Below are 15,251 nucleotides of genomic sequence, written 5' to 3'. Positions count from 1 at the left end.
AAACACTTTATTCTGCCGTCTGGGCTTCATCTTCACATAAAATGGCTGATGCAGTGACGGCTTGTTCACTGATACGCCACTTGGATATCGGCCAGTTCGCCAGGTAACGTTGCACATTAGCATGACTGACAGGTGCTGCGAGTATAAACCTACCTCACCTGGGGAGCTGGTGGCATACGTTGCTGACTCCGAGAGGAAAGTTTTACAACTTAATATCCGCGCTCACTCCTCTTCCTGACTTCCCACATTAATTTGAGAGGGATCATTTGATTCTCTGCGGGGCAGTTAAGTGGATTGGATGACGTTTGGGAATGTGTGACGTCAGAGAGCTTCAGTTTTAAAACCGGCTCCTGCGGCGAACACTCGAGTGTCTATCATCATATCTGTGCGTTCGTGCGCACACAGTTGAGATAAACTGCGTGTGGAGGAAACGCACACGTGTGCGCTCGAACAAGTCAATTTGAGAGCGTGTTTGTGTGCGCAGCTCGTCTCCAGGTTTGTGTTTCTCCTGCCGCGTCAGTCCTATTTGCCACGGTCTATATTTAGTGAGGAGGTCGCAGCCGAACAGCATGGGAGAGACGCTTCTGAGAGAGACGCGAGCCTGGAAGGAGGTCAGCTTGGTGACTGAGATGTGCTGCGAGCAGGACGACAAGAACTGAGACGGCGGAAACGTTAGCAGAGGGAGAGGAGGGTCGACGAGGGGCCGAGACCTCGAGTGAGAGCCGAGAAGTTTATCTTATCTCTCCATTTTTAACTCGTTAATCGCGTCAAGTGAACCAAAGACCACAAACGGCTGGTTCAAAGTAATTAATCCACAATGATTCACCTCCACTGGAATGTGATGATACTGCAACACGCCTGTCATTTAATTTCCAGGCTGCGTTCACATGCTGTCGGAAATATCAGCATTCTAACTGCTCATGGCTCACATGGAGGAGGAGGTAAAAGAGGGCTGTGCTGGTGGTCTGGCAGTCTAAGTATGTACTGTATCATATAACAGCATGTAACATGCTACTGCAACATCCAGAGTGCAAATTTAGCCCGGACCTTTTGTTGTATGTCACAGTTGCAGAGCATTTTCCTGCTGCTCTGCACAGTTTGCTGTCGTACAAAAAGGAGAAAATGGCACAAATATATATGAAACAAAAAAATAACTCATAAGATGAAACTTGGAATTTCATTGCAGTGCGATCAGGACAGATTCCCCCTCAGGAACAGCAAAGTTAAGCTTCTCTTCTGTGATCGTTTAAAGTTGAATATACGTTTTTTGTTTTATGTTTTACATTCAAAACCGATTGTAATCCCGGAGAAACCCAAAGACGACATATCAAATATGTCAATTTATCGCACAGTCATTTTTATCACGAGGTATAAAATGAGACAGTTCATAAAAAAAAAAAAGGGTGATATTGAGGAGGAGGCGACTGTGAGCTGAGAACGTGTTGAGAATGAAGAGTAAGAGAGAAATGAAACCCGAGAGAGGGATGACATTAAATATTCATGTCGTGTTTAATAATAAAATGAAGTCATTCATACTCAATCGATTCCAGTTCAACAAAAAAAAAAAAAAAAGTTGCAGAGACGCTTCAGCTTCCATTCAGGCACAGAGAAGCACTTTACATAAATCATCCGAGAGGAACAATGAAGGTAAAAACAAAGCGGCGCGTCACACGATGAGCTGACTGAACACAGTGTTCCCTCGACTCCTCGACAAATCTACTGTCTTCTATCTGCATGACAAACTGTTCATCTACAGCACACCTGATTTAAAATATCTGCTATAGAGCCTGTGAATCTAACAGTGATGCAAACACAAGAACAAAACATCCGCAGTGACAGTATGAAGGCAGCGGTGCGGACTGGAAGGCGTTAGAGGACAAACATAAAAATCAAACTTAATAAATATTATTGCTTTATTTCAAACGTCACTGAGAAAAAAAACAAAAAATTAGTTTCTTTATCGAGGTTCTGTGATTGGAGATCAACAAACTGTTCATTCATTGTAGCTTTTTTGCTTTGGAGGGTCGTTTTGTTACTTACAGGAGCCCAGATGTGGCAAATAAAAAACAACTGACACAACGATCTTTTGGCGGACTCAGGATGTCTGAGGAGAAAGGAAACCCTCAACGGCACTTTATAAGGTTTTATCCAGCATTCAGGCATCCTAGAAGGCACTTGCGTTTTTGCAACAGTTGCATCGCCTCAAGTCACCTCACGTCGCCTGAGTCACCACAAAGACTTCATCGTTTGCCTCTGCAGCAGGTGACCAGCGGGCCGATAAGCTGCCGACTGGCTTATAAAGGATTGTTTGACAATACGTTTATTCTAAAGGGGACAGAATAGCAGCTTTAGCAATAGCATTTACACAATACGTATTTTATTTGTTAATTTATTGAACGAACCAACAGTAAATTGCCTCCAAACCCTGCAGGATGATTAGTAAGACAATACAGGACTGTTTCCCAAACACATCTGAGCATCACCTTCGCCACAGTTAATGAGACTAAAAGGAAAAGTTAACATGGTATAAGTGTCAAAGTAAGGGATCATAAATCAAAGTCCAGAATGACTCGCAGTCAAACAGTGAGAACAAAGCAAGAATACTGTGATGAAGACAGAGAGATAGACATCGTGTGAATCTACCATCAGTCTTCCATTTAAAAAAAAAAAAAAAACACATCTCTTTGCTCAGACGAGTTTGGGAAACACCCTCGCCCCTCTGCCCTCCACCCTCCACACCGACAGAGGGAGCAGATAAAGTGCGACACCACCTCCGGGCCACTAGCTGCTGCTGTCCTTCTGAGGGAGACACCTCTGCCAGGGGCTGTAGGGCAGCGCCAGCAGCACGAAGAGGACGCCGCCCACGATGAGGACGGCCCCCGCGCAGCCGATGCACGACACCGACCAGGAGAGCTCGTGGTGGAGAGGAACCGTGTGGTCGCTGGCCAGGAAGGCCATGACGGACTGGTGGAACACCATCAGACACAGAAGCACCATGATACCTGTGGAGGAGTCACGCAGGTCGACGTTACCTGAGGCGTGGAACAGATTTGTTCCAAAAGTTGCCTCTACTGACCTGACAGAATAAAGCAGAAGGACGCGGGCTTGAGGAAGAAGATGATCTCTTTACTGAGAGACATGGTGATGCAAATGGCCCCCATCACCATCAGGAACAGGCTGAACAGGGCCAACATGGCTGCCGCTACATTCAGATCTGCACACAGGAAGAGGACATCACAAACTCTGTGGGAACGCCATAATATTAACATCTGATATGATCAGTAGATGTGCAAAGCAGGAAGTAAGGTGTTATGATTCAATGAAGAAGAGAGTAGATGGATGGGACAAACACAGGACGTTCACCAAGAAGCCGCTGTTCTTAACTTTCCCATGTATACGTACGTATGTGCCTAAACCCAACCAAAGTGCAACTAGTCATCGTAGATCCTGACACATCCTCATACCAAATGTTTTGGCGTGAACACTACTTTGATACATGTGGGGAAACATTGCGTTAAAGTGCCGATGTAACTTCTGTTACATACGTGAAATAACTTTACATTAGTAAGTTAAAAAGAACTCACGTTTGACTTCTGGATTCACACTGAACATGAACAGCGGTCCTGTCCTCTGTTTGACCCGACCGCCCTACTTCACCTGACTATCTCCTTTGCAGCCATAATATTTACTACAACCACAAGAGGTCGCCACCACAGGAAAGGTCGATATGGGTCAAGATAGTTGGCCTATATGGTCATTTTTCAAAGGAGACCGGCTGGCGGTTCGCTACACTTGTTGCTCAAACGCCTGAAGAGTCCTGAAGTTCGGGAAATGGTAATATAGTCGCTGTGAGAGTCACTGACAATCATGATAAGCCTTCAAACTCTTGGGTTAAATTTTTTAAACTGGACTTTGTGGATTTATCTATTTCTATCCAGTGATATTTTTAGTCTGATAGTGTCCAAATTGCTCGGATCTAAGGGCATTATGGGTAACCAAAAGCTGACAGAGCTGAAGCTCAAACCTCCTAAATCTTAGCGAGCAGTTCGTTTGACCCTGAGAACCAAACAAGCTGATTGGTTGATCCGACCCTGGAATGAAAGTGGACCCAGAGATGAAACCAGCCAGCGTTCCTGAAAAGCAACATGCACGATCAGAGCTAAAGATCATATCATGCAGCATCAAACTGGGTTTTAAATGTGGAGTTTTTGTGTTTGCTCATCCAGTAAACATCAGCTTTGGAGCTGTTGGATGTGACAGCATTGCTGTAAGATAACCGTAAGAGAAGATGAACATGAGGTGCGACAGTCTCCAGCACACTGTTTGACACGCTCACGGCTGTATTTATCAAATCACTACATTGAGCGTGACAGCGCACCAGCGAAGAATGAGATTCTAATGTACGTCTGTCTGTCTTCATTCAGCGTATGGCACTCTGTGATCCCAATACATTATGGAGCTGCCAGTGCAATGGGAGGTTAGACGGCAGCTTGGAGACACTTGAACGTAGCGTAGGCGGAATAGATTTCAAACGCTCACAGAAGCAGACAATGGCCGAACCTGAAAGAGTGCAAGGCGAGGTGAAGGGAGACGGAACAGGGAAGGAAAATGACGGAGGGAGAGAGGGATGGATGGATCGTGAAGAGTGAAGAGAGAGAGCGAGAGAGAGAGAGAAGGAAGAGGGAGAGCTGGGATAAAGAAAAGAGGGAGTGGGCGGTGAGGTGGGACAGCAGCTGAGAGAGGCCAAAGAGGTGTGTGTGACTCACTCCTATGCGTTTTCTTCTGGAACATCACAGCATTTTCCCCCGTGGTGAAAAACTTAAAGTAGGTGCAGTTGGATTCTGCAGGAAGGAAGGAGAGAAAACAGCGACTGTAAAATGACAGAAACCCTGAAACGGCGACAGGTTCATCAGCTAATTCCTGATGAACGTCTTATTAAGATTCAAGCAGCCACATCTCTCTCTCTCTCTCTCTCTCTCTCTCTCTCTCTCTCTCTCTCTTGCTTTTCAAATAATTCTCCGTCGAACGTTAATCGGCCGTGAACGTCAGTGACGAGCTGAAGGTGACAGTCCGATGCTTCCTGCACAATTAGCAATTCTGCCGTCCTGATGAAGTGTTACAGTAATTAGACGTTGGCCGTCAAATAGAATGTGACACCTCTATCTGTTCCCTCACACCTTTTGTGCACACAGGCAGGCACAACAGGCACGCACATCACTCTTAATTATCATGATCAAAGCATAAATCCTCAGAGAGTTCTCGGGTGTTTCTGCCCCCACACGAGTTATCAGCGTTACAGCGCCGGTTCTGTTGAGGAGCTGAACGTATCAGTCAACAAACGAAGGTTGACGCGGCTCTGAAACCAGACGGTCAGACGATAACTGGACTTTCTTTTTACTCACCATGTGCACACCGTAATTTATTACGTGAGACGTGGTTCGTGTTGTTCCTGTTGTTCCATCATAGGTGCAATAACGACATGAACGTTATTGAGGATGTGTCACTTTCAGGAAGCATTTTAAAGAATGTCGTCTCAGAAAATGTTTGGAAATGGTATCATTTGAAAAAATGTCCTGGAAGCAGTTTTTGCAGAATAAACTCAGACATAGCAAACATTCAAATCTCGTAACTGATCAGCTGTTTTCTGCTCTCGTCAGTATAATTCCTTCGCCGTCTCCGGACAGCGTGCAACATGGCCGATGCTAGCTGACACGCAGGAAGAGTTTGAACATCCCCCGTCGAGAGTGATTCCTGAAGACCTCTCTACATGGTTTCGTTCACCTCTAGCTTCTGTTTACTAGTTTGAAATTTCGCTTTATATAGCCGAGTTTGCACGCTCAAAAGGTTTGTGGCAACGCACCAGATTTTTTTCTTTCTTTCTTTGCTCAAAATTTGCTTGACATTTTGCAGAAACAAGACTATTATGAACAACAATGAAGTTGCACATGCACGACTTTATCTTCAGCATCATTTTGATGCTACACTGACTTGTAATAGAGAGAACTGTCCCTCTGTTGAAGGCTGTTCTTGCACTATGTGGCTTAAGTGGGCAGCTATGATCTCCCACAAGAAGTGTTTCAAGCTTTAAAGCACCAAGTTTCACACGCCAACAACTATGTCACTGAAACTGGATTTTCACTCCGACCGCTCCGCCCCAACTCTTTGGGGTGTGTGCAATAATGCCATGTGCGATGTGTTTTTCCATGGAGGCGGGTGCAATACGACACAGCTGGTGCTGTTCTGTTTTATGTAGAGACTGTAGCTGCTATTAGCTAGTTAGCTCAGTTAGCCATGCAGTCAGCTGTCTCCTGTCTGGGACCAGAGCACTGAGGGTAGAACTGCAGCCCAAGAATAAGACTTGGAGTCGTTGGTGAGCGCTTTGAGAAATGAAAGACGGCAAGACAGATGCTGTGCTGGACCTACTGTTGGACTAGTCGGTAATATCAGCTGGCTTGTTGCTGCGTTGTTGCGCTTGCTTCATGTTTGGTTGTGTTGGTGAGGTCACAGGACTCACACTAAACCAGCAACCAATGTGAAACTTTCCCTCCTTAATCTCTCTCCAGGTTTTTCCTGTCTGACCCTGATGGCAAACACACACTCAGAGAGCTCCTGGTGGACTTTACTCTCAGTCGCTCTGTATTTTGCTTGTTATGTGAGTCATTCTTCGAAAGGGGAGTTTATACAGGTGAGTCATGGAAACGCTGAGCCATGCTGGCAAATGGCTTTAATAATCTTTGCCACCCTCGAGTAAAGAAAGTCCAGTCAGAAGTCTGAATGTCATTTTCAACCCACGCTGGTTATTTCAATGAGCCGTTCTTGCACCCTGTGTAAAATACAATTTAAAATAAAGACGTGTCAGGCTGAAATCAAACAGGTATTTTCCCAAGAGCGAAAATCCTAACGATGTATCCCTTCACTCGACCCAAAAGCAGCTTGTGGACTCTCAGGCTCAGACTATCTAACAGTGACTCAGGCTGTTAGTCAGCCAGTACATTCATCCAGCCAGCCATCAAACTGTGAGCCAAGCTTCATTTGTCTAGGTAGACCACTCATTCATGCTAACTCGCTCCCCTAAACTGAGCCGTCCGACGGGCTCGTCGGTTTGACAAACGTCCAGTCAGCCAACCGGTCCGTCAATCATCTCGCTTTAAACTCTCTCCCTCACACAGACCAGTTTGCCATCATAAAAGTTCGACAGCCGCCCACCCAACCCAGCCAGTTAGATCTCTGAGTCACCTCCGGGTAGTTCGGCAGGTCCGCAGCTCTCTCTCTCCGGGTCGATATCAGCCACCCACAAGGTCTTGGTGCAGCCCTTCCACAGGCCGTAGTGAGCTGTCAGACAGGTCTGCAAAAAAAACCAACATCAGAGAGGTTTTTCAAAGAGACGAGCTCAGCAGTGATATCCTTCCTCCATCCATCTCGAGGTTCAGACACCAAACGGCGGTTCATTTCTAACAGGAAATTGTTTGTGTCTGTGTTGTTTTTACTGCGGGAAACATCCCTGAATGTGTCCGTGCGCCAGTGAAAATACCTGTTTGTTGCTGCATCCAATACTTCACCTGGTTGTTGTAGAAATGTTTAGGAGGTGCCAGCTCCACCCAGAACTCAGTCCCCACCCCGAGGACCGTCAGGACTACGCCCACGATGGCCACGAAGAACGCCAACTTGATCTGGTGACAGAACACAACAACTTTTAGATCAAATACTTACTTGAAAAACACTGAATTTAATGTATATACTAAAAGATCTGTTACTTATCAGCAGCCTGTGTTAACAGTGTTCCAGCCTATTATGGACTTGAAATATCGATTGAAAAATATTGACGACATCTCCCATCAGTTCCCTATAAACCGTCCTTTCACTCTGCTATTTGTTTGCCACTGCGCATTAAGTCTTCCAGGAAAAAGGAGATCGACTGTCCATTTCAATCTGCTTTCTCGTCTCAAGTAAACAAATAAACTCATGTTTTGTCCTGTGTTGTTAGTTGTTACCACCCTGAAGATATCGTAAATGATCCAGGTTGCAACAATAATTACTACAAGCCACAAGGCCACCGAGCAGGTGTCAGTAAATCCAAGTCTTTGGGGGGATTTCCAGGTAATGTCGTGTCGAAGCTGTCTGTTTTTCACCATCTCCAGTTGTTTTTCTGGCGACCTAAACTTACAGAAACTAAGTTACAGCTCATGTTAACTCTGGCAGTGAGTTGCTCTTTCTCCTTGGAGTGCACTCAGGGCTTTTTCCACTGTGACCTATCAGCCCATGGTCTTCTTGGTGTGGGTGAAACATCCCTGTATCAAGGTTAACAGACCAGGCCTGATAATGTATGGATGAGGGCTCAGTGACCTCCTGATCTGTGAGTGTATATCACTCATGGTTGGTGCAAACCAAGGTCATTTTGTTAACTCACTGGACGGCCTTCGACCCACTGAATGTCTCCTACGTGTTTGTTTTCTATTCCTCTCTCAGTCAGAGGTGAGAAGCTCTGCAGTAACGTTCCTGTATTTTGGTGTGAAACAGATAAACATGTACAGGAAATATGCCTTCTGAGCCGAGGGGATAAAACCTGAACGTTGGGGAGATTCAAGAGGAATTTCTCCTGATTTTGACAACACTTGTTTGTTTAGGCATCACGTACGTGACCTTTGTTCCAGAAAGTGTTTCTAACACATGGTTCAAGTTGTGATACAGTTTGGTCAGAAGTCCTGTAGGCACAAAAACTGCTTGTAAGTCCATCACATACAAGACTCGAAGTTAAGAACATGTTTGGCCCAACATCCACTCTGACCTCCTTCCTGTGCAGACTGTGTAGCTCTTAATGTCACCTGACTGGCTATGAAGGTCTAATATTGTCATGGATGGGTTTATATTTGAGTTAGTTGGATCTCATGCAGACGCTCAAGGGTACATTGTGTTGCTGGGCACCTTTGCCAGCTCAGGAGGGATAAGCCTGAGGCATGTTGTAAAGCTCAGCACTCAGCGCAAATGTAACATGTTCATATTCATATCACCTCTGTATGAACATGTTAGTGTTGTGATGTATTGATAGGACTCTTCAAAGCAGAGACAAGTTGATGCCAATTCGGTGTCAATACTTGAAATAGTGCACTTGGGTGTCGAGCTATGATGCTAAAATAGCTTTTATAATGGACCAGTATAGACCTATATATTGTGTTCCTATGCAGAGAATAAACTGCAGCATAGAAATAGACCTGAGCTTCCTGTTCATCATTCCTCCACCCAACACAATGCAGAGTCACGGGGTCGCTTAATGTAACTAGTAAGTCATGTCCTTGAACGCCACGTGGTGCACCTGCAACCTCTTTTTCTCCCATTGATCCTGTTCGTGACGCCATTTAACATCTGTGGGAGTTCGGCGCTCAGGGGACGGACATTGGAACTGGGCCATTTTGTGCTGTGCTCACAAACAGGAGAGCTCGGTAATTAAGTTAGGCTGAGAGCAGACATCCTACAATAATGTGCTGCGAGGATGTAACAACACCAAAGGGACGGAACAATGTTGTTTTTAACGTCCTCAACAGATGAAATATCAACTCTGAGCTGAGCAGCTGAGACGAGTGGGTGAGAGTGGGAACTTTTTTGTCTGCTCTTAACTTCCTCAAAGCGTTGTTAGAGAAATATCAGGGATTTTTTTTTGTTTGTTTGTTCAGAATTAGATGTAAAGTTTGTGGAGAGCGAATGCATTGTGTCACGACAGTCCTCTAAATAATGTAAATGAGAAATCTCAGCTGGCTCAACTACATCCCTACTGAACTCCTGCAGATTATTATGATTCTTACAGTTACATACAGTTTACCTCCTTATTCTCACTGCATTTCATCTTTCACAAATACTCTTTTTCTGACATCAGAAGTCCTTCATTTGCTCTAGTTTCTTGTTTTCTGCCCTGCCGATCTCCCTGATTTCAGTCGGAAAGGCGACGGTATGATTGATTGGTTCCATTAGCTCCGCAGTTCGCTCATACTGCCTGAAGGAGAACACACACTGACACGGTATAAATCCAGTCACCTTCCCTTCCTGGGCCTCACTCATGGCGTTTCCTGTCGATGTTGTCCTGCGGCGCTTGTTCCCCCCAAACGTACTGCGTCCAGACATCAGGTTGGTCAGACCCACCGGGCCCTGGGCCGGTCCTCCAGGCGGAGGCCCTCCAACCGATGCCGCCGCCGCCGGGCCCACCGTCCGGCCCTCCTCGTCGGTCACCAAGAAGGTAGACCACATGTTGTGACGAGACGGAAAACGACTAAGACAACCGAGTGAGTTTGGAAGTTGAGCTTGTCTCAAGCTTTTCCCTCGACGGGGACGGAAACAAAAAATAAAGACAGGAACGAAAACAGAGGAAAACTGTTGTGTGCCGTCAGTTTGTGCCCATTAAAAACTGGGTGATAAAGACTGTTAAAGTAAAATGTCACACAGGCGTATCTGTCAGAAACCAAGGGCAAAGCAAAGAAAGACAGAGGTAGAGAGAAACTGAAACAGAAAAGATAGATACAAACAAACAGAGAAAAGGCCGGATAGAAAACCAGTAGGAAAAGGTTTTAAACAGTATCTCTGAACACTTCAACGGGAAGAAGCAGGAATCAGCCTCCTCTTGAGAAAAAGCCCCAGAAAAAATGGCGGCTTTGACGACAGATGCGAAACTGACAAATGGATCATGATGAAAAAAAGACAGGAAGTATGTGTAGAAAAGTGCAGCACTGAGTGTCTGTAGAGGTAGAAGTCAGGAGTGGATGAAGTGAAGATTCCTGGAGAGGAGAAAAGGGGAAAAAAGGAGGAAGTTAAAGTAACAACGTGAAGAATTTAGATACATAATCACCTGAAACACGTTACAGTTCATCAGACAGCAGAAATATGCAGACGGAGGAATGCTGCGGGCGTACAATCTGCTGCATGTTTGACATTTCACGGTACAAAAATAAACCAAGAAAACAGAACATGAACGCTGGGAAACAGAGTGCGTGCACTATTGATGCTAGCAGTATGCTAGCAGGGGAAAATCAGGTCTGCAAGGACTCCTGGCTGCCAAAATCATAAATGTAAAGGAATGACTGGAGAGCAAAACTGTCACTGATCCAAGTAACTTCAGCAGTAGAGCAGACGCTACAGATGACAACAGATTTTTTTTATGGACTGGTAACTTTTCAACACAAATTCGATCTTACAGGCCGATATCTGGACATGAGCTTTATGTTTTAACAACCTGAACAAGACAGAAATGTATGACGTAGAATGGGATGTAGTTAATGTAATTAATATGGAACAATATAAAGTCTGTGAGGTGCAAACAAGAAGCTCACAGTACAGGTGAATAAGACATTTACGCTGCTTCCATGAGCTGCACAACCTGAGGAAAGTGTTGTAGCAGGAGATTAGTGGTTCAATTCCCTGACTCAGCAGTTACATTTATCTATAATGTGCAAATAAGAGCATAACGTAATTTTGTACGCTGACAAAAACAATCCATATCGTACTGTTGAATGTCAGTATTGCAAATCCAGGTTGTTTTATCTACGTCTTCAAAAAGTCATGAGCCAGATATGTTTTCAGAAAATGTGTAATACAAAGAATAACTGTTATAATATAAGTAATAAACTTTGTAAGTTTGAATGTTAACTCTGTTCACCCGCCGTCTCCCCTTTTAAATAAAAGACAAAAAGAGTCTTTCTGCTGCATGTAAACAGATTTTATCGGATGAAGAGTGCAGAGAAACGCACAGAAACTGGAGAGCGCTTCCTCCAGTCACATATAATCATCTGCGCTGTCTCTGTCATTAGCAAAGAAAACCAATACAGAAGCACTTAGCATAGTGAAATCACAATCACTTATCTATTTTGAGATGTTATGTGACAGCAAACACGAAGAGAAAAAAACAAAACAGTCAGCATGCTGGAATCGCAACCCGCCATCTATTCTGAGACGCTTTGTGCTTTGTGCTACCTTGGCTGCCCAAAAAAAGAAAGAAAAAAAAACACTCATCATGCTCGAGCCATAGCCAATTATCCGTTCCGAGAAAAGCCCTGTGATGGAGAAGTCACGCAGATACGCTCCAATCTCAAACCCTCTTTATGTCTGAAGGGGGAGCGAAGCAGCTGTCCTGCTGCGTTTAACCAGGATGTGGTGACAACAGACATGACATGCAGCCCTCCCTCTTGTTAGCAAAAAAAAAAGATTAAACACATCCCCCAGGGAGAACACACAACTTCACTTTCACATCACCGTCTGTCTTGTTAACGAGCTAACAAGCTACAGAGGGTAAGTTTAGGGTTGTTCTCCGGGAAACTTGCTCACAGAGAACAGAGAATAAATCAAAACGGCGCAGAACGATGCATCAACTCTCAAGATCTTCACACGCAAGTTCCTCATATCTGAACGGTAAACTCAAACGCTTCACACCGGAGTCACCAAGTATCTCGTTAGGAAAATCCACAGATGTCAAACTGGATTGCAAGCATCTATCAGACAGAAATCTTCACAGACGAGGTGACGTTTTAAAGATTTATGCTACACTCATTGCTGCGATCCAACTGCCAGTCGGTATTCCCCCGACCTCCAATCTAAATGTGTCCCGGTGCATCTGCACAGGAAACATACGTAGACGCCTGCAGCCAACAGATGTTTGTATGCTGCGTCTGTTAGCCTCACCAGCAACTACAGCAGCTGATTTAAGAGATTAAGACACTTCTTCAGCATGCTTACAAAGACTTCTATCAAATGAATGGAAATGAAAACAGCAGATGACACAACACAAACACCAAGTGCGTGAAGTAAAAACTGATGTCAGAGGTTGACTTGTCCAGAGTCCGAGTACAGCGCAATGCAGCAATAGTCACGTTCACCGACTTCCTCCCTCTCTGACGTATCATCTAATGTTTCCCTGGATGTGATCAGTGTTAGGCCACCGTATGAAACACGCCGTTACCTTAAAATACGTCACAGTTCCCTCTGGTCTGAACGCTGTCGGCAACATTTGGGAAAATGTCCGAACATGGCAAAATAATAAAAGTGTAATGTAATAAAAGAATTGAAGTGACATGCATCGAAGGGGCAGGAAGGCGTCAGGCGTCTTGCTCAAAGGCACTTGCAAGCTCATGCATCAGATGCAGGTTGTAGGTTTGTTACACACATATATATAAATATAACACCATAAAATACAAGCCGTGTAATCAGTCAGTGATTAAAAATGGTCAATGGTCACCGCAGAAGATAAAGTTTAATATCAGAGGTCAATGAAATCAGCTGTTCCAATCAGAATACCTGTTCAGAGTATTTACACAGAGGTAGTAAACTTCCTCACTCCTCAGCGCTCCTTATACGGCTTCCACACGGTCACACTTGGAAATGCAGCACTTGAAGGAGCTCGAGGAAGAGAAGTCGCCACAGCGGCCGGGCGACAAACACACTTAAAGAAGTTCAAATATCTCCTCCTGACCGTCTCCAAGAACGAGCCAACAAGGAATCAACCCTGAGGAGAAAAACTTCCTGCGTTCTCTCACGCAAACTCGACTCCATAAACACTTTGAAGAAAACGCCCGTTCAGCTTTATTCCCCCACCACCACCTCCAACCAACCAACCAACCAACCACCACCCAAACAGTCCAGCAGCCGGAGCTCAACATGCTGTAATCAGACACATTAGTTTTATTTTCTGACTCTTTAACACGTGCTGCACGCGTGCTTCACAACGCTCGCCGCCGCCTCACAAATATCACAACAATGATATTAACAAGTTGCTGACCTGGTTTTTGTGTGTGTGCGTCTGCTCGGAGTGACGGAGGGCGAGGAGACGAGAGGAGAGGAGAGGGAGTGACGGAGGGGGAGAGGGGAGAGAGAGGAGGACGGGTGAGGGAGGGGAAAGAGGGAAAAAAAAGGGGGGTGGAGGTCAACGTGGGAGTCAGTGTCACGTCTGACGGAGGATGTGTGTGTGTGTGTGTGTGTGTGTGTGGAGGTGAAAAAGAGCATCAGCTAAACGCCCGGGTGTGTGTGTGTGCGTGCGTGCGTGCATTTGTGTGTGTGTGTGTGTGTGTGTGAGGGTCACACTGTAGCTCCTGTAAGTAAATCTGTTTGTTTATGCTAACTCGGACAGTTGTGCTGGACGAGTCTCTCAGCTGCAGAATGCACTCGTGTGGAAATGTGTCACACACACACACACACACACTCCTTAGCAGTGTGTGCATGTGCGTGGTTTGTGCGTCCGTCCGATCTATTTTTGCCCCCCACCTGTTAATGACATTAAAGCCGACCCGGGGGGGGAAGTGGCTGCAGCCGGGTTGGGGGGGTTGTGTCAGCTCCACCCTGGCTGTGAGGCTCATGTCTGCGGCCACCGCTACGATCCTGCTGATTGAAGAGGGAATTGTAGATTCAACACCTCGACAAACAAGTTACGCTGCTGGGTCGGAGCCGTGAGATCGGACAGCGGACGCCTCACAGCTCCAACGACGTGCACGGTGACAGTTTAGCGACGGTTTGCTCAAAAAGACGTCTTCGTGTCTGTCGGAGTCGATTGAAGTGCTCCTTCTCACATTTCTTGTACATCTGCCAGTTTATTGTCATCTAATCTTTTTAATCCTCACACATCTATATTAGTTTTGGATCGACTCCAGTCTCACCTTTAATGTGCAATTAATTTAGAAACATCCTCCTGTGGCTCTGACGCGGCAGGAAATCTGCAAAGTAACTAAAGTTATCAAATAACTGTAGAGGAGTGGAAGCATACAATAACAGAAAAATGAAATTACTGCCCACACAAGCTGTCAAATGTGCACTGGTTGGGAATTATGAGTTAGTTATATCGTTAGTTATTGTCTTTCCCATCAAATCAAAGCTCTACTTGACCTGGTTCTGCTCAAGTTTTGTGATACTTTGATGCAATCAAGTGCAACATTTGTGATCATGAGGGCATCATCAACCGTAGATGGTTTTGTTTCCACTTCAGGTCAAGGTCAAATCTGCTGTTACCGGTCCAGACAGGGACCAACGTTTTAGGAGCCAAAGCAGTTTATTTTTTGTGGTTGAAATGCTGTAAAAGGTACAAAATCAGGTGTGTGAACACATCGTGACCAGTGTCGTGTTGCTGGGAAAGAAGGAAAGAAAGAAAGATGAAATGTTGTGACAAACCACTTGGTGAGCGTTTGGAAAAGATGTTGTTTGGGCTGAAAATACCTGGTTATGTAGCCACAGAAAAAGCTGGAAAATGTCCTAACGACTCAAAATATCCTGTGGTTTCATCCATACGAACG

General features: G+C 45.2%; 1 protein-coding gene across 3 annotated transcripts; it reads right to left on the bottom strand.

Annotated features, from left to right (window-relative positions):
- Nucleotides 1-1,485: 1,485 nt before the first annotated feature.
- Nucleotides 1,486-13,805, bottom strand: cacng6a (calcium channel, voltage-dependent, gamma subunit 6a). 3 transcript variants are annotated; one of them, XM_037091103.1, is made up of 7 exons: nt 13,751-13,805; nt 10,027-10,760; nt 7,560-7,670; nt 7,237-7,345; nt 4,767-4,841; nt 3,077-3,214; nt 1,486-3,002 (listed from the first exon to the last, which is right to left on the bottom strand). In XM_037091103.1, exons 2-7 carry the CDS (start codon nt 10,234-10,236, stop codon nt 2,782-2,784), a joined length of 864 nt encoding a protein of 287 aa, XP_036946998.1. In that variant the 5' UTR covers nt 10,237-10,760; nt 13,751-13,805; the 3' UTR covers nt 1,486-2,781. The 3 variants fall into 3 exon arrangements, with proteins under 3 accessions (XP_036946998.1, XP_036947015.1, XP_036947006.1); XM_037091120.1 differs by lacking the exon at nt 13,751-13,805 and adding an exon at nt 13,270-13,374; XM_037091111.1 differs by lacking the exon at nt 13,751-13,805 and having other exon boundaries at nt 10,027-10,892.
- Nucleotides 13,806-15,251: the final 1,446 nt, after the last annotated feature.

Source organism: Acanthopagrus latus, chromosome 3, assembly GCF_904848185.1.
Source record: "Acanthopagrus latus isolate v.2019 chromosome 3, fAcaLat1.1, whole genome shotgun sequence".
Taxonomy (NCBI): domain Eukaryota; kingdom Metazoa; phylum Chordata; class Actinopteri; order Spariformes; family Sparidae; genus Acanthopagrus; species Acanthopagrus latus.
The sequence above is the reverse complement of the archived record's forward strand: the minus strand, read 5'-3'. Positions and strand labels throughout refer to the sequence as shown.